The sequence below is a fragment of the Pomacea canaliculata genome, linkage group LG4 (assembly GCF_003073045.1).
Source record: "Pomacea canaliculata isolate SZHN2017 linkage group LG4, ASM307304v1, whole genome shotgun sequence".
Taxonomy (NCBI): Eukaryota; Metazoa; Mollusca; class Gastropoda; order Architaenioglossa; family Ampullariidae; genus Pomacea; species Pomacea canaliculata.
Window position 1 is genome coordinate 20,658,602 of NC_037593.1, and position 25,886 is coordinate 20,684,487.

General features: G+C 39.4%; 2 protein-coding genes and 1 long non-coding RNA gene across 4 annotated transcripts in view; 2 read left to right on the top strand and 1 right to left on the bottom strand.

The window, feature by feature from the left end:
- Positions 1–13,765, top strand: LOC112561534 (probable serine carboxypeptidase CPVL). The gene is made up of 13 exons (XM_025234093.1): positions 1–2,148; positions 4,030–4,260; positions 4,815–4,936; positions 5,369–5,489; positions 5,628–5,686; positions 7,030–7,103; positions 7,441–7,507; positions 8,510–8,635; positions 9,922–10,062; positions 10,218–10,298; positions 10,813–10,989; positions 11,282–11,455; positions 11,967–13,765. Exons 2-13 carry the CDS (start codon positions 4,041–4,043, stop codon positions 12,090–12,092), a joined length of 1,488 nt encoding a protein of 495 aa, XP_025089878.1. The 5' UTR covers positions 1–2,148; positions 4,030–4,040; the 3' UTR covers positions 12,093–13,765.
- On the bottom strand, positions 12,914–16,893 carry LOC112561538. The gene is made up of 2 exons (XR_003098686.1): positions 16,782–16,893; positions 12,914–14,018 (listed from the first exon to the last, which is right to left on the bottom strand). It is a non-coding gene; the product is annotated as an uncharacterized LOC112561538 (long non-coding RNA).
- The window catches only part of LOC112561533 (probable serine carboxypeptidase CPVL), a 16,031-nt gene continuing 4,972 nt past the window's right edge, over positions 14,828–25,886 (top strand). For both annotated transcript variants that reach the window (XM_025234092.1, XM_025234091.1), the window contains exons 1-10: positions 14,828–14,954; positions 16,790–17,020; positions 18,757–18,878; positions 19,313–19,433; positions 19,553–19,611; positions 23,027–23,103; positions 23,441–23,507; positions 24,896–25,021; positions 25,256–25,396; positions 25,599–25,679. In XM_025234092.1, the coding sequence (XP_025089877.1) occupies positions 16,801–17,020; positions 18,757–18,878; positions 19,313–19,433; positions 19,553–19,611; positions 23,027–23,103; positions 23,441–23,507; positions 24,896–25,021; positions 25,256–25,396; positions 25,599–25,679 (1,014 nt within the window). In that variant the 5' untranslated portion in view covers positions 14,828–14,954; positions 16,790–16,800. The remainder of the gene's footprint in view (positions 14,955–16,789; positions 17,021–18,756; positions 18,879–19,312; positions 19,434–19,552; positions 19,612–23,026; positions 23,104–23,440; positions 23,508–24,895; positions 25,022–25,255; positions 25,397–25,598; positions 25,680–25,886) is intronic.

Genomic DNA, 25,886 nt, shown 5'->3' on the forward strand with positions numbered 1-25,886 from the left:
TTGTCAATCCGTCGTCTGCTTGCGAGACGAGACAGGGACAAGTTACAGAGCATATACGTGTATTTAGTCGCACAGAAAAACGTATAATTTTTTAGCACATAGTTCCTTACACTCAGGACTCACGCGATCCATGAACAGACGTTAAAGACGAGAGTTATCCCGCCTGGAGACGGCGGCGTGCTGCCAGACAACCCCCACACTCGGCTCTCTGACACTTTAACTGTCTTTTTGCTATTACTTTCTCTTCTGCTTTCAATCTGACCTGTTTCTTGCTGCTTGTTAGCTAAAGGAGGAACTGCTTTTACGATAGTAAAGTTTAGAAAGATTCCAGACAAGTAGAGACATTCCACACTTCCTTCTGCTTTCAAACAATCCTGCCTGTTTCACATGCTATCAATACAATTGGAGAGTTCTCATACAGTTTCTAGAACATCTTAATCTGACAGATATTGTCGAAAGTCGGATCTAGCGGTTTTCATATACATGACTGTCGTGTAAGCACAATTGTCATGCTAACATTTCGTACAAACACTTTGTAAACGTTCTTACCTGTCAGACGAAGAGCGGATTTTATGAAAGGAAAGTTTAGAGATTCCAGACTTGTAGAGAAACTCCACTTAGACCTGCACAATACTCTTTTCTCCAAGAGAGACAGAACACATGCAATTTTAACAGTAATTGCGGTAGATAAAGGGATGTGGATTTAATGATTTTTTTGTGATTGCGACGAAACTTTTGAGAATGTCCATGGAGCAACTTTCTCAACCTCTTCAGTTCTGAGTGAAGTAAGCCCTCCCTCTCTTGAGTTCTTAGTACAGCAAGCATTCTACTTTCACTCTTAATTTTTACACAAATGTGTACATAAACTGGAGAAAACAAAAACCGGTAGGGAAATACCATGGAAGACATTGCCAAAATGCGAAATCTGGACCAAGCACTGCATATATAAATTTAAAAAAAAATTTATAATCACAAAGAAGAATTTAACCGAGAAGCGCAAACGTCCCGCGGAAATCTTCAAACTGACTTTAATGTTTCACTGAAAGGTGTTAAAGACTGCGGCATTGGGTACAAGGTTTGGATCCCGTCTCACACGTGCGCGCAAGCAAACATGACCATGAGTTCTCTGGTTTGTATGTACTCACGTGAAGAAAGCGCTCACTGTGTAAAGCTCCTGGTGCACAGAGTTCAAGCTGCCATTATGATGGATCTTTATGCAATACTTGGCTCACAACCAACACACTCAGCCTTACAACGCGTTTAACTGTTTCTGGTTCTTTTGGTTTAACAGCATTTTTATAACCTGATTACCAAGAAATGCCATTAAACAGACACCCAGGGCTGGTTTCCTGTCCACATACGTGCATGGTGAGTGAAAAAGTACAACTTTTGTTGAGTACTTCTGTTTACAACGGAGCCTAGAGCAACTAAACTAAACAACATACGGTCGCATTCCACACACCAATATACTTATTTATTACACCCTGTCCTCGATCCTATAAAAAAATATCCACCCCCATTAAGCCACCCCACACACACACCAGAAGTAAATATGTGAACTATTTCAAATATCGTCAAATCTCTGTTTGTTGTCTCACCTTTAATTTGTCTAGAAACGCAAAACATGACTGCTGTCACCTTGCAAGGTGGAGGTGTGGTCACCTACCCAGTTTCCCGCCTAAAGGCTGGCCTGACCCTTGTGTCCCCTGTTCTGTGGGTCAGTATCAGTCTGCTGCTGCTGCTGCCTGGTGGAAGCTGTGATGCTGGAAACAAAACATCTGTTTGGCTGGACAATAACTAAATATCCTGTGGCCATTTGTTGTTGTTTTGGTGACAGGAAGAGTAAGGAGACGATCATCGGACGAGGAGCGGAGTTGTCAGGCTGGGATGTAAGGGAAGAACAGAGAAATAACCAGGGCAGGTGCCAGCAAAGAAATTAAAACACAGCCCGGACAGTTTGCAGGAAAAGCGTATAATTCTTTAACACTTAGTTTATTACATCCAGCACAAAAAAAGAATAAATAAACAAACGATAAAGGCTGTGATTCAAGGAGCTAGCGTCTGGCTGACGAGAGTTATCCCGCCTGGAGACCGCCGCGTGTTGCCAGACAACCTCCACACTCGCCGCTTGGCCCTCTAACACTTCACGTAAGTGTAATTTTGCTATGGCTTCCTCTTTTACTTTCGAACAATCTTGCTTGTCTCTTGCTGCTTGTTGGCTATAGGAGAAACTGCTTTTACGAAAGTAAAGTTTGGACCGATTCCAGACAAGTAGATACATTCCATACCTGTAGAAATCTCAGACTTGTATAGACAATGCAGACTTGTAGAGAAATCTCAGATTTGTATAGACAATGTAGAGACATTGCAGACATTCACACGGACCTGCACACACTTCTGTCCAATCTGTTAGACCATACCACAAGCAGTCTTTAAAAGGATGGTAAAGGCAAAATAAAGCTACTGAGAATCGTGTAAAGAGTAGGATCCACGAATCATGAATCTCGTCTGTTTTCGAGTCTGTTCATATGGAACAAGTTGAAGGTTTTGTAGCATGTTGTGGTTAAGAAGAGAAATTACATAGGACTCTTTCGTTTACTTAGACGAAGTCTCGTTCTCCGTCACGTGACCTTATGACATATGACCAAAACTGCTTACCAAGTGAGACAGACAGTTTTTTATACTTTTTAAAACTGTGCTTCGAAAAGCTCACTTTAAAACATGAATGAACTCACGAGACACCACTGATCACGAGTTTAAATCCTAGCAATGACCACAGACACTTCCTGTACGTCTCTGACTGACGTCACAATGACCACAGACAGTTCCTGTATGTCTCTGACTGACGTCACACCCAGACTCCTCTGCTTTACCATCTCGGGAAGCTATCGCGGTTACTCGGCGGAGGGACACAAGGGTCGATTTCACTGGATTTTTTTCGATTTGTATAAACATCGGCAACCAAAATAGTGCTAATAAGGGGTAATTAAGTAAGAAATGAATCATTTATTTCTCCTGTATTGCTCTCGTGCTCTGTAATTGTAACTAAATATATTTTTTTTGAAACGTTTCACCGTCGCCACAGCCTTATCAAAAGCCTTGAGTATCTCTTTAAGGTATTTACGATAGTGATATGGATTTTGTGATTATCAGGATTGTGACAAAACTAACGAGGTTGTCCTCGAAGTAGCTTTATCAGCATCTTCATAGTGAAGGAAACCTTCTTCTCTTTAGTTCGTAGTGCAGCACGTTTTCTACAGCATTTTTTCTAAATAAAAGTGCAAAACATATAATGAAAAAAATGCCATGTAGGAAAGCAGCCAGAATGGGAAATCTAGGCCAGGCACTGCTGGTTTTTATATCATTGAGAAGAAAGAATTTAACCGAGTAGCATAAGGTTACCGGGAAAGCTTAAAACTGATAATAATATTTTTTATTTAGAGGTCGTGAAGTCTCTGGTATAGGCTACACGGGTCTGCATCCCTCCCCGCACACACCCACACACTCACACATATACAAGCACAAACACACACAAACACATAATCTTTCACATATACTCTCTCTCTCTCTAACACACACAAACACCTGTTTTGTGGTTTACACGTATTCTGCGTGAAAAAAGCATTTCTTGTTAAAAACTTCTTGGCACACAGCGCAAGCTGCCAGTGAGATACCACGTGAGGATCTCCATGCTAGACTTGGCTCACATCCAACACAGGCTTAGAGAGCATGCAGCAACGTTTTCAAACAGCTTTGGTTATAACAACATTTTTATAACCTGATTATCAGCTAACGGAAATAAACAAGCGTACAACGCTTTTTCCTGTATACATACTATATACACTCGTCTAATAATAGGTGGCCCTTGCATCAGTTTTGCTTAATTTCTTCTCCATTTAAACGAAGCAAAGTCGCAAGAATCAAGCTTTCTGTTGAAGGCTTTTAGCAAATCCGAAAGTAAATACGTGACCTAATTGAAAAGATTAAGTTGAACGAGTCAAATTTCTGTTTGTTTTCTCACCTGTCTAGAAACGCAAAACATGACTGCTGTCACCTTGCAAGGTGGAGGTGTGGTCACCTGCCCAGTTTCCCGCCTAAAGGCTGGCCTGACCCTTGTGTCCCCTGTCCTGTGGGTCAGTATCAGTCTGCTGCTGCTGCTGCTGCCTGTCGGAAGCTGTGATGCTGGAGACGCGCCATGTCCTGCCGAAGAAACAGCTCTGCTGCTGTCACCACTCATTGCTTCAGGACAGATACACTTAGGTTGGACTTTCTTTCATCTTTTTCTAATGAATCAAAGTATCTTTTTAAGTATACTCGTATTTCGCTATTTGTTGTTGTGTGACGTCACTTCATAATTTCGTCACTAATGCGCGTAGCTGAATGGTAATAGTACAATATTACGTCATCAATAAACAATTACAACAAAAAAGTATTCATTAAGGAAACAAACAAACTCTAGGTCATGCACATAACAATGATTTTAAGTACAAAACATTTCAAAGTAAACATAGCAAATGTGACTGCGGACATTTCTTGTGGTAACAAGGAGGTGTTCTGATTATCGCACAACAAAATCTTTTTCATGTTTGAAATCAGGATAGTGACTTGCACATAACCTGAAATGTTCGTTAAACTCGCTGGCATCTCTTATTAAGGGCTTTCGGGCGCACTTTCGTGGTGGAAGACATTTTCGTCAAAATTGATCTACCTATGACACATGAGCATCAAAGGCCTCATCCTCAACCCACTCCTATTAGCTGTTTGAAAGAAGACTAGATTAAATAAAACAAATAAATCAAAACGTTACTTTTCAGCTCAGGAGAAAAGTCGAGTCAGATGTCTGCCCGGGGCTGACCTAGAGAGCTACTCAGGCTTCATTAGTGTGGACAAACCCGAATGTGGCAGCAATCTTTTCTTCTGGTTCATTCCTGCTCAGGTAATATAACCAACAGCTAGTGTACATCGAATTTTACATCACATTCTCGGTTGTGTGGACTGCTGTTAGACAGACTGGGTGGACATCTGTTACATAGTGTATTTTACATGGACTGCTGTGGCGACAGTATTGTACAATAACAACATGACGCGGTCACTAACCATAAAGCAGTATATTCTCGTGGAGACACATAGCATGTTTATACACCAGAAGATGTAAACTCACGCGTGTTTTTCATTTAGGATGTTAGTTCTGTACGCTCATTCCTATATGCATCTTGTGGTATGTTCTAAATGCATAGATAACGATTTTGGTTGCACTAAGAAATGCACGCATAAACACACTATTACACATCTTTATATATATACACTTAAATTGTGAAACTAAACCAATAAGAGATCATTGAGTAACTTTAAAAGCAAATGTAACTAGGAACGACCTAAAGACGCACCGTTGCTGCTGTGGCTGAATGGAGGGCCAGGTCGCTCCTCCATGTACGGCGCCATGTTTGAAAACGGACCTTACGAGTTGACTAACACCGTCTCCCAGTCCGGTAAGCTATCACATTCTCTTTCTCTCTTCTCTTCCATGGCGGAAGATAGAAGATTGACTATGTGGAGAGAGTGGAGAGGCAGTTAAATTTGGAGATTGGTGCGTTACAGAATTTAATTTTTTTTTCTTCTGTCTTCAGTGATGAGACGGAACGTGACGTGGGTGAAGTACTTCTCTATGCTCTATGTGGACAACCCGGTAAGCGCGATTTCATTCACAGAAGTTGGTACGCTATGCTTAAAAGCAAGTTAAAACTGCAAAGAAATATAGTGACTGCAGCACATCTACAATGGTAACAAAAATCATCATCTTAAAGCACTGCATTAAATATTATTATTAGTGTCCCCAATAGTCTAGACAAAATTCTAATGTGAAGCCATTTTAATGTAACACATTTAATATTATCTACCTTTCTGAAAATAATGTGCTATCCAATATTTCTATCTAATCTTTAATTCTATTTTAAGCAACAGGTTGGTACGTGCGGGTATAATACCATTACACAATCTTGCGCCTTTCTGTTTGGATACAATTACCATAAGAGTTCTTTGTGTTATAAGTAATTGAAGATCAGTTATGTTCAGTCTATATAAAAAGATGTACTTGTTTGTGGCCTTTATACACTAATTAAAAGAAACAAAACCCTTGTTTATATTTATATTTAATATGTTTTTAACAGCTTGACATAATATAAACGTGCCTTTTTCGTCGAGCGAGTGTTATTTGATTATTTCCCTTTGTCCACCAAACTTCTATGCAAAATTGTTTTATTCCCAATCGTAATTTTATTATTGCAAAAATATCTGCTCTGCAAAAATGACATTATTTTTTTTCACACACATCACTCTCTCCAAACATCTCATACGCTTTAAATACATCTGTCCAGAAAGTATTCACAACTACAGAGCCACATTGTGTTTAAATACTAGGACAGATTTGTGAGGACTTGTGATTGCACCTTTGGGCTGCTTGATATTTCGTGTTTTTGTTTCTGTCATGTATGATATGCGCAATGTTTTCGGTTCATGTTCTTAAATACATATTTTAAACTTAGACTGGTGTTTAATATTGTTAGTAGAAAGTATTCTATATTATTATGCTTTTTGCGTTCTTAGCCAGAAAACAAGATATATATACTGAGCAGTTTAAGGCAATCTTTTTTTGTTGTTGAAATTATGTTTAGTAGTCATCAATGTGTCTATGGCTCACGTGATAGTAGGTTAATTTTGCGTGATTTATGCATTGTTATGATAACATATCTAAATATTGTCATTCGACAAGTACATTTAAACTTCGTGCTGCATTAAAAATAACTTACAAATCAAGTAAAATATTTGTACATTTGTATATCAGCAATATTTGGATGAAAGGTTTTGATTCCGAAATGACATATAGGCTTAGAACTGTTTGTAAAGTTGTAAATTCTAGTGCTTAGTACGATGGTAAAAACAGAAACCGTAACATGACCCAAAACATGAACATGACATAGACATGTGCTTTGGTTTGTATTTGATGTCATTGACTTTTCTCAAACTCTACAGGTTGGAGCGGGCTACAGCCACACACTTAACTGCTACTCCACAACTCTGAATGAATCGACTGCTAATCTCTACAGGTAAATCCACTGATTTTGCGTTTGTGTGCACAGTATGGCAAGACGAGATGGACTTTCAGCCTTAACAATCGAGAAATTTGTTTACAATGTAGATGACATCTTGACGATTGAATCCGTAAGACAGCCCAGATGCTTGGTGTAATTATTAACTGAACTGATAGATTGTACAATGTACAAAAAACATCTCAAGGTAGAGAAGTGTACACAATACATTAGTGTACAAAGGTTAGAACTAGCGATGAAAGCAACAGCACTTCCTACAACTCGGCTCACATTTTCTTAGATTGGTGCTGCTGTTGACAAAGGATTTTTAGTTCTGTTATTCCTACTTTTTCAGTTTCCTTCAACAATTTTTCGTCCTGTTTCCGCAGTTTTCAAAGAACGATTTCTACATCGGTGGGCAGGTAGGTCACACTGACTGACTGACTCTAAGACACTCAAAGACTCAAATTGTTTATTATTCGGCCTTTGACCTATACAACTGGATTTACGAGCTTTCCACACCAGGGTACCACGCCACTCTATTGTGAAACGTATTACAGTGGGAGCAATGTAACAGGTTATATATCAGATTAAACACAGTAAACAAGACGATTAAGTGAATAGTGTACTCTTCAACGCACAGACATCATTATATTACATCAACTCTTACACACATAAATCATTATATTACATCAACTCTAATACACAGACATCATTATATTACATCAACTCTTACACACATAAATCATTATATTACATCAACTCTAATACACAGACATCATTATATTATTTTAATATTATTTTATATTATATTATTTTAGGTAAACATTTCAGTCTCAAATAATTCATAAATGTGCATCCGAATAAAACGTGTATTTCATTATCGAGAAAGGAATTACATTAGGGGCATCTGAGTAACTGAGTGTTGGCGGGTGGCGAGGGGAGAATATCTGTTTATCCGCGTGAATTTCAAAATTACCGTTCTTGAATCGAATCATAATATTTTGTAAATGTTTAATTGCACCACTCTCCGCTACTTTTACTGACTGGGGGCGAATCTTTCTCGTTTGGAATCTTTTTGCTGTCATTGATTCCTCTCTATTCTCAAGTTTCCTTCTCAGGCCTCACTGTTTGGAATTCTCTTAGAAATTGGTTAGGAAGTTTCTTTCTTTTTCCTTGGGGTGTCCGAACTTTTGAATCTGGACTTTGAATTCATCTCTTCAAGAAATATTTTGTCTAATTAAACCTACTGTTTCGTTCCTATCTATAGTTCTTATCCATGCCCTAAGTTAATAATTTTTTACACGTGTCATCATTTTGTTGACTCTTTACTTCTGTTGCATTATTTTTGTTATATTTAGTGAACATTATATATCAGTGCTGAATACGAATGCAGGTAGTTTTAATGCAGTGAACATTGTCAGTCATACGCAGGCAAGTACGTGCCCGCCCTGGGTTACTACATACACCACCGGATGGACAGCGACGACAAGCCGCGCATGCGCCTGAAGGGAATCTTCATTGGATCTGGATATTGCGATCCGGAAAAGGTTAGTAATGTTCACTGGGTGTGAAAACAATGGAATTACATTTTCCCGGTGTACAGACAGTATGCACAATCTTTTGACAATTTAACGCCCTTCTGATAGCGCCTAAAATCGGTCCTAAAACAATGGAGTTAAGACACTCGATGGTTTGTGTTTTTAGGACTACTTTAACAGTACATCGGCCCACACCCTTTTGTCTTTAGAGTCAATGAGACTTTCAAGCAAAGCATTTTTCAGGCTCTCGTGTGTCTACCAGGGTTCGTATGAATTTACCTACTGGGTAGACTGTGCTAGCTAACGCGACAGATTAATTCCCGAGTCAAGAGACACTTTGTAGAGTCTCGTAACATTCTTTGCTAGCGTCTGTTAATTGACACCAAACACCATCTCCCTCTTATTTACCACACGTAGAGGGTTGCAAAAGTATATTATTGTATTACTTATGACAAAAACATTAATGCATGAATGTCTTTTGTCCGGTACATCTAAACAAACTGACTACTTCGTCAGCCGGAAGTCAGTCAAAACACCTCGATTTACATCTTTGTATTTGTTACTATTTGTCCATCCTAACTTTAGTGTTACCGTTTATCTTTCCTTACCCTGCTGGTACTATTTCTTTGTTTTAGCTAATTAACACCCTTATGTATTTAGGCCCCACAAACTTCGTTTACTTTGGCTAAGGTCATGATTGTCCAGCTTGTTTTTGTAGACCGAATGGGGTAGTGACTTCGTCTGCAAGTAGCAGTGGAAATAGTTCTTATAGCCCATGACAAAACTGGAATGAAAGCCATTTGAGATCAAGTGATTAATTAGTAAAAATAAATGACAGTAACATTCGTGTACCCTAACCGTTCATCAGATCCCTGTCTAACAATGAACTGGAACAATTCGTACTCTAATGTGACTATCAATTCGTACTCTAATGTAACATGTGACTTACTTTTGTACTATTCATGACAATCGTTTTCTATAAAAACTTTCAAGAAGAAATTATTCATAAAGATTAATTTTTGTCGTGTACAAACAAAGTAGAAAGAGAGGGAATTTCAAAACAAACTTACTTTGTTTTTAGCAAATGCTTCCTCTATGACCACAACAAGCCCATAACCACTCGCTGATAGAATGATAAAACAATTTATCTTTGCAACTGTGCTTTAAATTCTAGCAAACTTGCTTAGGCACCACAAACTTGCAAGTCCAGTCAAAAAATGTCAGCTTAGTATGCTGTAGATTTTCTCTGAACGTAGTGTTGTAATAAGTTCATTTTATGTAGTAATATTTTCTAGATACAACCAGAGTTGCCAGAAATGTTATACAGCGTTGGTATCTACTCTGACTTCGATCGTCGTCAGCACTTGAAGCGTATCGCGGATGGCTGGAGCAAACCCCATCACAACCCGTCCTACCCCGAAAAGGGTTTGTTTTGGGTAGGTACATTATCCCTAGTTCGTACCTCTTCAAAAAAAATTTTTTTCGTAAATAACAACACATTAAAACACAGACACACACACACATGCAGCACGCGTACAATGACAGACTGAATGTCAGACAAATTGCTTTAGATATTTTAATTTCTTCTCAGGATATTATGAGATACTACTCATCCATGGGGCATCCGACCGAAAAAACGTATAACGTTTATGATCATCGCTTGGATATTCGAGTAAGTTGACGCCATCAATCTATTTCCTCCCTCTTTCCTAATGAGAGTGATTTCCCTTGACCTCACCTGTTGGAGGAACTTGCTCTCCTTGTTCCTTCTGTTTTTTGTTGTAGTGCCTTTGGGTTTTCGTCGCATTTTGATGTATATCATATTTAAATAGAAATTCATTTATTTGTAGCAGCTATGGGTTTAGAACGTTTGTTACTATAGGGACCACTGGTGATAATTATGCAGCGATAAGTGTGTACACTGTTAGTTGTGCACAGTAACAAGTAACTGTGTATATATAATAGTGTGGTTATTTATATATCTATGTTAGCAGCTAAGCGAAAAATGTTTAAAACGTTGGTTAGTGATAGCACCATGAATGATATGCATCATCTGATATGTGTCTACACAGTTACTTGTGTACAGTAACTGCCGATGATAATCATGATCTGATATGTTTCCTCTGTTATTTGAACGGCTGGTGTGCTGAATGTGTGACGGGTGTGTTACCTGTGTGTTTGGGTAGCAACTAATTAATTGGGACTTACTGCTTCACCGCTTCATGAGTAAGCCGTCAGTTCAGAACGCCCTCCACGTTGGCAGACGACCGGGAGCATTTGGAGCTATACCCAAGGAATTCAGTCCCCTGGAGAGCATCCGGGGCGTTAGAATGGAGATGGCTCTACTGATGGATCACTACAAGGTCAGTTGTTGTGTCCAGCTGCTAAAAGAGACATACGTGTATCGTTTAGAAATATTTAGCATTCTTTAAACGTAAACACCTATTTTCCGTTTTAATGGTTTCTCAAGCCGATAGTGTTTTTTATCTTTTAAAGAAAAACATGTTTATGCTATTTATTCTAAATGTCATAGAAATGTGACTTTTACTCTTGGTCACATATGTTTCATATGCAAGTTGTGTGCACTCAGTTGAGCCCTAGGCTTCTGTGAGATGTTAACTGTCCAAGGTTGTAATTACACCGCCATTGTCTAAGGTTCTACACTACACGGGCAATATGGACATCATTGTCAACGTCAGAATGACGGAAGCTTATCTACTGGCCACACCGTGGTCAGGTCAGGCCGACTACAACAACAGTCAGCGATACCCTTGGTGGCACAACGAACGGCTGGCTGGCTTCTACACCCAAGTCCACAATTTTACTCGTGTAAGGCGGCCTTCTGAGAGACTTCATTGCCATTCAAATTATATCGACACCTGTTGATTCTAATCTGTCATAGTCATAGTTTTATGGCTTAAGTGTCTGGCTAATGAGATTCATGGATGAGTGAAAACAATGACGACTGTTCCTAAAGTTCTGAAATAAAAATGTTATAAAGTATTTTTGCGAGTTATGGCTTAGGCAGATGATCATTACTTTCAGTAACAGGTAGAAAGGGAAAGTTACTGAACGACGAAATGAAACTATGCACTTAAACTGGCAACCTTGTGCTCTGATATGAGGCGCACTGACCACACTGACTACATGGGTTTGTGTAACAAGGATTGAAATCACGAGGTGAAAACTTGCTTTAGGTCTGACTGTGACCAAAGTGTCCCTGCCTGTCGCCACTAGGGCTAAATCTGCAGTCGTGAGGACTAGCTACTGTGCCTTATATCCGTGCTATCCCGGTACACGATTTCAAAAGTTTGCAGTTTTATTTCTATATTTTGTCTAGGTGATCATAAGGAATGCAGGCCACGATGCCCCACGTGACCAGCCGGAGTGGACACTGGAGATGATGCAACGGTTCATCAGCAACCAGCCCTTTTGGTCATCGGCGACGAGTGGCGCTGTCTTATGACGGTTGGAGTGCAGGCTGGGGAGCCTTAATATCAACTGTCTTGTCATCTCGATCATCTTGATATTTATGTTTGGCTGCTGAGAGCTGGGATATCCCGTATAGCACCCTTCGGCCTTGCTGTCAAAACAACATTGTTCATAAGCTGCGATGCTAGTTTTCTCCTGGTTATAAACCCCAAGGATGAATAGTTTTTATTCTACTAGATATATTGATGGTGGTGATTGTTGTAGTATCAGCTAATAGTAAAAAATAAGTTGTGATAAAAGATCCAAAAATACTTGATGTGGACTTAACTTGTCTTGTAATGAAACACACTTCTCATCTATTTGACTTCTTAACAAGTCCTCCAATAAAACATTCATTGGACTCAACGTCTTCCAGCGAAACACAGCTTATTCCTTTGACTCAAAACGTGTTCATGTACGTTACGGCCACAGCCGGCCGAAAGCGCGGCTGCCCTAGAACACACGCCGGCCACAGGTGTACGAAACATTGTTGTAACCACAGTAGAGTCTGAGCTTGTAATTCTGCGTGTAAATGAATGAATACATAAGGGAGAAAACACTAGAACCTTAAGGAATTGTTTCACCAGGGATTACATCCGTTGAAATCTCGAAAAAGTGAACCAATCAGATATTTCGCTATGTTTGAAAGTAGGCGAGGATTTAGTTGTTCAAATGCCAAGTCGAAGTCTGTTGCCGGTTACTCAATTCAACTTGGATTTTTACTCTAACAACCGAAAAGGAGAAGAAAACAGTAATATTTAAATTCAAATGTATATTCTAATACAATATATGGCTGTTTTGTACTTTTGTGTGTGCATATATTTTATAAATATTTTTTTCTTAATGTCGCACTTTTAACCTACTTTCCGATTTGTGAATTCTCTGTCCTATAATTATAGTTACAGTCTTTCAGTTGATTTTACTACAAAAAAACAAAACGTATATTTGTGAAAATTTACACCACGTAAATGTATTTAAAATGTTCTTTGAAACTTGGCATCACAGATAGCTGTTTTTGTTGTAAGTTAAGAAATATAAATTTTTAAAAATACTGGTGGAAATTTCATTTGGCGGGCACTTGCCGCTGCGTATACCAGGGCAGCGCGGGTTAGCGCAGTCGCTTACACAAGGCCTAATGTCTTTATCTTTTTCCCATCTATTATTTCGATGAAACACGCACACACATATCTCAATCAGAGTAATTTAAAACAAAACTGTTTGTATCGTGAAAGTTGCCTGCATAGACTGCCGATAACTCGTCTTATGTGTATATTATTTTACGATGATTCTAATCAAAAATCGTATAAAATTGTTGTTGATAACAAGCAATTTACTACATATAAATTTATTTGTTCGAAGTAATCTTAATCAGAGGTCACTTGGCTAGCTGTACTGAACTGTGGTAATTTTAACCTGAGGTTAAGTGGTTAACTGTACTGATTTTAACGGACTGTTGTTGCTGTAATCCTCGGCAATCTTACCCCGATTTTTGTGTTATACTTTTATGTCTTAAGCATGGTTGTATACATAATATGTGTCTTACAAGGGACTTCGTCCAGTATGTATATGCTTTAGATGTCTGTAGTACATATCTCATACAAAGGATTTTGCTATTTTACTTTGCAGTAGCAGCGTACAGTAAAGTATTAAATACACAATCTAAATAAGCGTCTACATCCTAGTGAGGAAAATGTTTGTCTACAGTCATGTTACATGAGAAGGATGTATCATTGTGTATCATGGTTATCCTGATCATACAGAGTTTGCATACATACATTTTGTAGAACCTTGCTTTCAATTATTATCTACTGAATACTTTACCGTTTTTCCTTCCACAAAACATCATGATGTTCATCCAGAACATCGCCACACTGTTACTGTCTTGACTGCCAGTCCCATTTCAATGTTTCTTTCTGTCAATCTGTAAGACGGATAATTTGGAGATGATTCAGAACAAAATAAATTATCTCGTGTGTGCGTGTGCGTGTGCGTGTGTTTAGGTGAGCGAAAAAGATGTCAGGCGAGTAGAGAAGCTTCAACTCAGTACCGCAGCATGAGTGTACAGTTCCACGCAAAAATATTTTATACCCCGAATGTGCTTTACTGATTTGTGCCGTTTTCGGCAACACTCAGTCCACACACATGAAATATAACAAAGCTGTTAAGCAAGCGTTCATCGGGTCTTGAGTTCTTGATTACTTCAATTCAAAAATGTGAATCTAGCATTCCTCCTAGTAGGTACACAAAGTTCTGAACCAGGACAAGAGAAAAATAAGAAGAGAGTGTTGGTGACCAATGTGGGGGTGCAATTTGTTGCAGAAATATGGTTTAGAAACGGCTGCTTTTTAATACTAACTTCTTCATAGATTGATAATTATTATTGTAGTAATAATGGCTACTATATATATTTGCCATAACCTATGGCATTTAACTCTGCTGCCATTTGTATGGTGTATTAGGTATCAAAGACTGTCATAGATAAGTTACTATCGAGTAGTGACTTTCTTTATGCTAAAATGGAAATGTGTTAAGGCGATTGAAGAGCCAAACCCATATTGCTACTCCAAGATAAATGTTCGGATGCTTTAATTATTTTACCACCACCGCCCTATATTTTCCTCCACATAAGTTTTATATGTCAAAATCAGGTTCTATACGTGAATTTCGTTGCAAAAGAAAGCGCACAATTCTTTAGCACATAGTTTATCACACCCAGCACTCGCACGATAAATAAACAGACGATAAAGGCTGTGATTCAAGGCGCTAGCGTCTGGCTGACGAGAGTTATCCCGCCTGGAGACGGCTACGTGTTGCCAGACAACCTCCACACTCGCCGCTTGGCTCTCTAACACTTCACGTAAGTGTAATTTTGCTATGGCTTCCTCTTTTACTTTCGAACAATCTTGCTTGTCTCTTGCTGCTTGTTGGCTATAAGAGAAACTGCTTTTACGAAAGTAAAGTTTGGACCGATTCCAGACAAGTAGATACATTCCATACCTGTAGAAATCTCAGACTTGTATAGACCACGAACTAATATCCCTGGACTGCTGGCAGACGATTTTTTCAAGTTAACTGCTAAAGCAAGGCATTAGCTTCCGGTTTATTCACATTTCAGATTAACTACTAAAATGAGGCATTAGACGACAAAGCTTCCGGCTTATTCACATTTCAGATTAACTACTAAAATGAGGCATTAGACGACAAAGCTTCCGGCTTATTCACATTCTTTGTTTAGGCTCGCCAAGACTAACAGCGGATCACTTCGCAAGAGGCTAAGCGTTGGTCTTGGCAGACAGACAGCAATCAACCTATACACGTCCATGTATAGATAATACAGACTTATAGAGAAATCTCATACTTGTATAGACAATGCAGACTTGTAGAGAAATCTCAGACTTGTATAGACAATGCAGACTTGTAGAGAAATCTCAGACTTGTATAACCAATGTAGAGATGTTGCAGACATTCACACGGACCTGCACACACTCCTGCCCAATCTGCTAGACACATACCACAAGCAGTCTTTAAGGTATTCACGATAGAGTGATGTAAATTTTAGGATTTATCAGGATTGTGACAAAACTAACGAGGTTTCCCCAGAAGCAGCTTTATCGTCATCTTCATAGCGAAGGAAACCTTCCTCTCTTTAGTTCTTAGTGCAGAACGTATTCTACCGTCCTTTTTTTCTAAAAAAAAAAAGTGTACACATATGATGAAAACAAAATGCCATGGAGGAAGGCAGTCAGGTCGAGAAATCTAGGCCAGGCACTGCTGCTTTTTTTTTATCATCGAGAAGAAAGAATGTAACCGAGTAGCATAAGGTTACCGGGAAAGCTTAAAACTAGTAATATTTTTTATTTAGAGGTCGTGAAGTCTGTGGCATAGGCTACACGGGTCTGCATCCCACCCCGCACACATACACAAAAACTCACTCTCTCACACACATACACACACTCTCTCACACAAACATTCTCACACACACAAACACACTTTTTCTCTTTCACACTCTCTCTCTCTCTCTCACACACACAAGCACACACACACACACTCTCTCTCATACACACACACAATCCCACACACTCTCTCTCTCACACACACACACAAGAGTGCACATTCTCTCTCTCTCTCTCGCACGCACACAAATACACACACTCTCCCTCACACACACACACACACCTACACAAGAACACACTCTCACACACACACAAACACACTCTCTCACACACACACTCTCTCTCTCTCTCTTACACACATACACGTGTTTTGTGGTTTTCACTGATTTTGTGTTAAAAAACATTCATGGTTAAAAACGTCTTGGCACACATCGTACAAGCTGCCAGTGAGATACCACGTGAGGATCTCGATGCTAGACTTGGCTCAGATCCAACACGGGCTTAGATAGCATTCAGCAACTTCTTCTCATTGCTTTAGTTTTTACATTTTTATAACCTGATTATCAACAAACGGCAATAAACAAGCACCCAACGCTTCCTGTATACATACTATATACACTCGTCTAATACTAGGTGGCACTTCATCATTTTTGTTTAATTTCTTCTCCGTTTAAACGAAGCAAAGTCGCAAGAATCAAGCTTTCTGTTGAAGGCTTTTAGCAAATCCGAAAGTAAATACGTGACCTAATTAAAAAGATTAAGTTGAACGAGTCAAATCTCTGTTGTCTCACCTGTCTAGAAACGCAAAACATGACTGCTGTCACCTTGCAAGGTGGAGGTGTGGTCACCTGCCCAGTTTCCCGCCTAAAGGCTGGCCTGACCCTTGTGTCCCCTGTCCTGTGGGTCAGTATCAGTCTGCTGCTGCTGCTGCTGCCTGTCGGAAGCTGTGATGCTGGAGACGCGCCATGTCCTGCCGAAGAAACAGCTCTGCTGCTGTCACCACTCATTGCTTCAGGCAAAATTCACTTAGGTTGGAGCCTTTTTATTCATTGTTTCTAATGAATCAAAGTATTTTTTTAAGTATACTCCTATTTCTTATACGAACTGTGTCACTATTCACTGTATCACTAGTGACTAGTACGACTGGATCCTTAGTCACTAGTACGACTGTATCACTAGTCAGATGTACGACTGGATCACTATTCACTAGCGCGACTGTATATCACTAGTGACTTCTCTCTCACTAATACGACCCACACAAGATGTGCTTATATACTACACGCACAGATAAATAGAAGGTTCCAGAAGGAATTATTTACATCTCGAACGTTCTCTAGGCCGATAAAGCCATGACGTCATGATTTCTAATCTTGTTTACACAGCAACGTCTTCATACTGACAGCTGACGTCGTTCGCTATTTGTTGTTGTGTGACGTCACTTAATAATTTCGTCACTAATGCGCGTAGCTGAAGTGTAATAGTACAATATTACGTCATCAATAAGCATCTACAACAAACATGTATCTATTAAGGAAATAAACAAACTCTAGGTCATGCAGAAAATAATGATTTTAAGTACAAAACATTTCAAAGTAAACATAGCAGATCAACATTGTGGCTGCGGGCATTTCTTGTGGTAATAAGGAGGTGTTCTGATTATCGCACAGCAAAATTCTTTTCATGTTTGAAATCAGGATAGTTACCTCAAATGTTCGTTAAACTCGCTAACATCCCTACACATTACTGTACGTACAACGTAGACAGTGGAACATACGTCTTTACAAACCATGTCTGTACATACCATATAGACACTGTAATACCATGTCTGTACATACCACGCCTGTACACACCTTGCAAAGATATACTATATACAGTATACAGTACTGGTATATAGTGTCTGTACATACCATGTAAAGATATACCATGCAAAGAAATGCCATGTCTGTAATACCATGTAAAGACATACCATATAGACACTGCAATACCATGTCTGTACATATCATGCAGACACTGTAATAACATGTCTGTACATATCATGCAGACACTGTAATAAAATGTCTGTACATAACTTATACAGACTGTAGTACCATGTCTGCACATACCATGTAAAGACATACCATACACACACTGTAGTACCATGTCTGTACACACCATGTAAAGACATACCATATAGATACCGTAATATCATGCAGACACTGGTAACTAACTAACAGTCCCTAGTAACTCCCATTCTGGTGTACGAGTGTTATACGTGATCTCTGCTTGCCAATTCGGAGAAAAGAATCCAAGCACTCGAAAACAAAGTGTCTGAGGAGGCTGCCCAGAATATTCTACATGAGAGACAGAACCAACGACTTTGTATAGAGTAGACTCGCCGTTGTGCGACAACTTGGCTACCTACCTACCTCGTGTTACTGAACAGGGACAAGCCATGTGGCCCGGTGTCACGTGCTCAGAAATACCCCTTGCCTCCGACATCCGACTCTATAATGCGAATGCGTCATAGTTAGATGACAAGAATAATAAAAAAAATGTTTTAGAACATTCCACACTGTCGAATGTGAGAGGTTGCTTATATGTGCAATCGTGCACGTGTACACCATTAAGGGCTTTCGGTCGCTGTTTCGTGGTGGAAGATATCTTTGTCAAAATGATCTACCTATGACACATGAGCATCAAAGACCTCATCCTCAACCCACTCCTATTAGCTGTTTGAAAGAAGACTAGAATTAAATAAAACAAATAAATCAAAACGTTACTTTTCAGCTCAGGAGAAAAGTCGAGTCAGATGTCTGCCCGGGGCTGACCTAGAGAGCTACTCAGGCTTCATTAGTGTGGACAAACCCGAATGTGGCAGCAATCTTTTCTTCTGGTTCTTTCCTGCTCAGGTAATATAACCAACCGCTAGTGTACATCGAATTTTACATCACATTCTCGGTTGTGTGGACTGCTGTTAGACAGACTGGTTGGACATCTGTTACATAGTGTATTTTACAAGGACTGCTGTGGCGACAGTATTGTACAATAACAACATGATGCGGCCACTAACCATAAAGCAGTACATTCTCGTGGAGACACATAGCATGTTTATACACCAGCAGATGTAAACTCACGCGTGTTTTTCATTTAGGATGTTAGTTCTGTACGCTCATTCCTATATGCATCTTGTGGTATGTTCTAAATGCATAGATAACGATTTTGGTTGCACTAAGAAATGCACGCATAAACACACTATTACACATCTTTATATATATATACACTTAAATTGTGAAACTAAACCAATAAGAGATTATTGAGTAACTTTAAAAGCAAATGTAACTAGGAACGACCTAAAGACGCACCGTTGCTGCTGTGGCTGAATGGAGGGCCAGGTCGCTCCTCCATGTACGGCGCCATGTTTGAAAACGGACCTTACGAGTTGACTAACACCGTCTCCCTGACCGGTAAATTATCACACTCTCTTTCTCTTCCATGGAGGAATGAAAAAGATTGACGAATGTGGAGAGGCAGTCAAATATGGAGATTGATGCTTTACAGAATTAAACTTTTTTTCTGACTTCAGTGGTGAGACGGAACGTGACGTGGGTGAAGTACTTCTCTATGCTCTATGTGGACAACCCGGTAAGCGCGATTTCATTCGCAGAATTTTGTACGTTATCACTTAAATCTTGAACAAATTGAAAGTGACAAAACTAAAGTGAATGTTTTCTTTTTCACATCTACAAAGGTAACAATCATCATCATCTTTAAGTCCTATATAAAAATATTCAGAAATCACACACTTCGTGAAGGCTCACAGACTTAGGCACAGGCACTGTTAGATGTTTTTTCCTTCCGCATGATTTCCGGCAAATATATTGAAAGCTGTCCTGGTCTAACTGTTACTTAATACTTCTTTAGTTTCCTTAGTTCCTCCCTTGCTTATTAAATTGTTACTGCAGATGGTCCGAACAAAAACATTTTGTTAACCACAAAGAACATAATAATAATAATAAAGGCAAAATTTGTAAAGCGCATACTCAGACTCCTAAGGAGCATGCTCTTAGCACTGAAGAACAAGAACGAAACATGGACAGCATACAAGGGACTGGAAAACAAACAAATAATATATGAACTATAAAAGAATAAACAAACGTACTAAACAAAGAACAAAAATCAAATACAGAAAACACAAAGAAGAACCAAATAACAGGAACAAGTACTGAGAGTAACACGGTATTCCAAAAAAAGGGTGTGAAAAAGGACTAGCATTATGGGAAAGGAAGAGAATTCCAATAACTATAACAATAACTAAAAATCCTGTGGCCAAATGTTGTTGTTTGGGTGTCAGGAAGAGTAAGGAGACGATCATCAGACGAGGAGTGGATTTGTCTAGTGGGACATAAGGAAAGAGCAGTTAAGAGAAATAATCAGGGCAGGTGTCAGCAAAGAAATTAAAACACAGCACGGACAGTTTGTACTGGATGCAAGAGCGGATGGGAAGGCAGTGTAAAACACGAAGAAGAGGGATGGCTTGGTCCCGTTTCCTAGCTCTAAACATCAGACGTGCAGTAGACTTCGGTACTTTCTGGAGTTTGTGAAGAAGGTATTCAGGGCAGCCAGCGAGCAAGGAGTTGCAGTAATCAAATCTGAATAAAACAAATACACAGACAAGGTAGCGCGTGTAGACAGAATGTGACGGATGGCGCTGATCTTGCGTAGTTCATAATAGACAGACTGACAGACAGCTGTAACTTGTCTATCATAATAGACAGACTGACAGACAGATGTCACTTGTTTAGCAACAGTCATGTCTGCAGTAACAATGAATTCCAGATTCCTGATGAAGGACCCAATGGTGATGTTGGTTTTGCCCACGTTGATGTGACTTTGTGGACAAACGATTGAAGATGAATTTCTTCTTCTCGAACATAGAAGGTCTTCCGTTTTATCACTGAGCTTAAGTTTGTTTGTCACCATCCAGTATTTGACCTCATTAATACATACTTCTGGTAGCAGAGTGAGAACCGGTGGAGTGGAGCAGTACAGCTGCGTATCATCAGCATATGATTGATGAGAAACGTTGTGAGACTGGATGCAAGATGAAAGTGGCTTCATATACAGAAGGAATAGAACTGGGCCGAGTATTGAGCCTTGAGGGACGCCACAAGAAAGTGGAGCAGGGCGAGATGTTTGACGATCAACAAACACAGTCTGCGTCCTACCAGTGAGATAGGAGCTGAACCACGCTAGTGCAGGTCCAGAAATCCCGTAGAGGATGTGCAGTCTAGGAAGGAGCAGAGAGTGGTCGATGGTTTCATATGCAGCACACAGGTCCAGTAGAGTTTAGGCAGAAACATAACCACTATCAAGGGCAGATAATATGTCGGTGGTCACTTTAATTAAAGTAGTGTCAGTACTGTGAAAAGGTCTATACCCTGACTGAACATGGGGGATGAGCTGGTGCTGTTGTAAGTAGGCCCAGAGCTGTGTCAAAACTACTTTCTCTTTGATCTTTGAGAGAAAAGCCAAGTTCGAAACGGGGCGATAATAATTCAACACCTTGACATCAAGCGTGGATTTCTTAAGAAATGGCTTCACCAGGGCATTTTTAAACAAAGACAGGGAAACACCTGATGACAAGTTGACATTTACAATGTTTGTAATGGAAGGAAGTAAAATATCTAATCTAAAATATCAAGAAGAAGGCTTGTGGGTACTGGATCTAACTGGCACAGTTCTGTGGTTCAACACGCGGACGAAATCGAAAAATCAACAAATTCCCCTTACGTATTTATCCGCCTTGAATCTTTCTCGCCGAAGGTAGTCCCCTGGGGGAGCACCTTGGCACCTGATGCTTGGAGATTCCAGGCGAATCTTCCGATGAGCCTACGACTGACCACTTGTCTAGTCTCCCTGACGACAGCTGGGACACGCAGATTGACTGCCAGGGGAGAAAACCCTTGCTACGAGAAGATGTCGTGATCCCCGTTGATCAGCTCACACGGTCTCAGTGCCTCTCGCCAGCTTCCTGCATGCCTGGGTTGCAGCAACTAAATAATTAATTGACCCCCTAAATAATTAATTAACCCCCTAAATAATTCCTAAGAAATTCATCTGCATTAATTCCTCTATGCATACTACTTCCTTCTCGTTCGAGCTACATTCAACTGCTTCGATCTCACGCACCAGTTAACTTAGCCAACTATGTCTTATCGATTCTCAGATTTCATCCACACATTAATTCGTCGACAAAGCCAAAATAAAATACACGAAGAGAAAACAAATGACTAGGTATACGAATGTTACCTTGGCTAGGCAAGAAATTACTGTTTAATCCTTGACTTCTGAACTTCTCTGCACCCACACGTCAGCTTCCTTCTATTGTCGTGCCAGTTACTGTCGTCTGCGTTTTGTTAGTTCGCTAGAGTGAACTCCCCTTGACCAATGTTTATTTCTGCTTTCGCGCTTGTGCTTTAACAAAATACTTAACATAAGCATGACATAAATACCTGAACTGCATTCCTGACATATTATTCTCCTCAACAGTCTACACAAGATTCTGATTTCAAGCCATTTCAATTTAATATCTACTCTTTTGAAAATAATGTGATATCCAACATTATCCAATAATTCTATTTTAAACACCAAATACACAATGTATTGTATGCGCAATGTTTTTATTTCATGTTCTTAAATACATATTTTAAACGTAGACTAGTATATTTTGTTGAAATAATGTTTAGTAGTCATCAATATGTCTATGGCTCACGTGATAGTAGGTTAATTTCGCGTGATTTGTGAATTGTTATGACAACATAGCTAAATATTATCAGTCGACAAGCACATGTAAACTTTGTGCTGTGTTACAAATAACTTACAAATTAAGCAAAATATTTGTACATTTGTATATTAGTAATATTTGGATGAAAGGATTTTGATTCCGGCATGACATACATGAAAAAACAGAAACCGTAACATGACCCAAAACATGAACATGCCATAGACATGTGCTTTGGTTTGTATTTGATGTCATTGACTTTTCTCAAATCTACAGGTTGGAGCGGGCTACAGCCACACACTTAACAACTGCTACTCCACAACTCTGAATGAATCGACTGCTAATCTCTACAGGTAAATCAACTGATTTTGCGTTTGTGTGCACAGTATGGCAAGACTAGATGGACTATCAGCCTTAACAATCGAGAAATTTGTTTACAATGTAGATGACATCTTGACGATTGACGCTGTAAGACAGCCCAGATGCTTGGTGTAATTATTAACTGAAATGATAGATTGCACAATGTACAAAAAACATCTCAAGGTAGAGAAGTGTACACAATACACTAGTGTACAAAGGTTAGAACTAGCGATGAAAGCAACAGCACTTCCTACAACCCGGCTCACATTTTCTTAGATTGGTGCTGCTGTTGACAAAGGATTTTTAGTTCTGTTATTCCTACTTTTTCAGTTTCCTTCAACAATTTTTCGTCCTGTTTCCGCAGTTTTCAAAGAACGATTTCTACATCGGTGGGCAGGTAGGTCACACTGACTGACTGACTGTAAGAGACTCAAAGACTCAAATGGTTTATTATTCGGCCTTTGACCTATACAACTGGATTTACGAGCTTTCCACACCAGGGTAACCACGCCACTCCATTGTGAAACGTATTACAGTGGGAGCAATGTAACAGGTTATATATCAGATTAAACACAGTAAACAAGATGACAAAGTGAATAGTGTACTCTTAAATACACAGACATCATTATATTACACCAACAAACATACATCCTTATATTGTATCAACTCTGACACACGCATACATCATTACATGTTATCAACTGCTCTTCCCGTCGTTCTAGCCTGTAGTATATAAATCTGGCAACATTTTGTAAATAATAGTTATTCGTCAGGAGATTTTAAGTACATTGTGGTAAGTGTTTCTATATTTTTAGGTAGACATTTCAGTCTCAAATCATTCATAAATGTGAACCCGAATAAAACGTGTATTTCATTATCGAGAAAGGAATTATGTAAGGGGCATCTGAGTAACTGAGTGTTGGCGAGGGGAGAATATCTGTTTATCAGCGTGAATTTCAAAATTACCGTTCCTGAATCGAATCATAATATTTTGTAAATGTTTAATGGCACCACTTTCCACTACTTTTACTTATTGGGGGCCAATCTTTCTCTACTAGATCGTTTGGAATCATTTTGCTGTCATTGATTCCTCTCTGCCCTCAAGTTTCCTTCTCAGACTTCGCAGTTTGGAATTCTCTTAGAAATTTGTTAGGAGTTTCTTTCCCTTTCCTTGGGCTGTCAGCGTTTTGAATCTGAACTATTTAATATTTTATGTAATTAAATCTACTGTTTCTCTCCCACCTATAGTTCTTATCCATGCCATTAGTTCATGATTTTGTCACGTATCATCTATTTGTTGACTCTTTACTTTTGTTGCATTATTTTTGTTGTCTTTCGTGAGCAGCGTGTTGAGCTCGCATCCACACGGGAAAATGTACTGTACACATTCATTCTTACCCTGAACCTAGCCAGTCCACATAAGAGAGGGGCACAAACAAGAATTAAACTGTAGCAAAGTGAGAAATAAAAAAGAAAAAACAAAAATGTGAAGTTCATGACGAACTGAAGTAGGAGGAACACATAACAACGCACTGAATAGTTACCACACTTCGAATAATATTTGACTGAACGGTAGTACGTGATGATACAAGTACACAGAAAGAACCCAAGTAACTTAATATTGTTACAATGTTTCATAAAATATTTAGACTCAACAGAAAGCAATGAAGAGAAGGAGTCCAGTTAATTGTTACACTGTTTTCCATAATATGAAGATTGTAGTGAACATTATATATCAGTGCTGAATACGAATGCAGGTAGTTTTAATGCAGTGAACATTGTCAGTCATACGCAGGCAAGTACGTGCCCACCCTGGGTTACTACATACACCACCGGATGGACAGCGACGACAAGCCGCGCATGCGCCTGAAGGGAATCTATATTGGATCCGGATATTGCGATCCGTTAAAGGTTAGTAATGTTCACTGGGTGTGAAAACAATGGAATTACATTTTCCTGGTGTACAGACTGTATGCAGAGTCGTTTGACAATTTAACGCCCTTCTGATAGCGCCTACAATCGGTCCTGTATTGTAAATGTCCTTCTGAAGGTAGTGTATTATAGAAATTCCCTTGAGTGTTGCAGACTTTACCTGAATGTACTGTTGTAATGTGTTTATTACATGTAAACAGTTGTATTTTCTAGATGCAACCAGAGATGCCAGAAATGTTATACAGCGTTGGTATCTACTCTGACTTCGATCGTCGTCAGCACTTGAAGCGTATCGCGGACGGCTGGAGCAAACCTAATCGCAACCCGTTCTACCCCGAAGATGGTTTGTTTTGGGTAGGTACATTATCACTAGTTCGTACCCCTTCCAAAAAAGTTTTCGTAAATAGCAACACATTAACACACACACACACACACACACACACACACACACACACACACACACACACACACACACACACACACACACACACACACATGCAGCACACATACAATGACAGACTGAATGTCAAATTGATCCGTTTTAATCTCTCCTCAGGACATTATGATATACTACGACACCATGGGGCATCCAACCGAAAACACGTATAATTTTTATGATTATCGCTTGGATGGTGACGTAAGTTGGCGCCATCAATCTATTTTCTCCCTCTTTCCTAAGGAGAGTGATTTCCCTTGACCTCACCTGTTGGAGGAACTTGCTCTCCTTGTTCCTTCTGTTTTTTTCTTATAGTGATTTTGGGTTTTCGTCGCATTTGGTGCATATATATATATATAAATCAGTGTAAAGTAGTTTAGAACCATTAGGCACCATTGACGATAATTA

What these genes read in the sequence shown, in the direction of transcription:
- LOC112561534 (XM_025234093.1), top strand. Translation starts at nt 4,041, where the DNA reads ATGACTGCTGTCACCTTGCAAGGTGGAGGTGTGGTCACCTGCCCAGTT. An exon ending in TAACACCGTCTCCCAGTCCG is followed by an intron (nt 5,490 to 5,627) that starts GTAAGCTATCAC and finishes TTCTGTCTTCAG; the next exon opens with TGATGAGACGGAACGTGACG. An exon ending in TGCTCTATGTGGACAACCCG is followed by an intron (nt 5,687 to 7,029) that starts GTAAGCGCGATT and finishes CAAACTCTACAG; the next exon opens with GTTGGAGCGGGCTACAGCCA.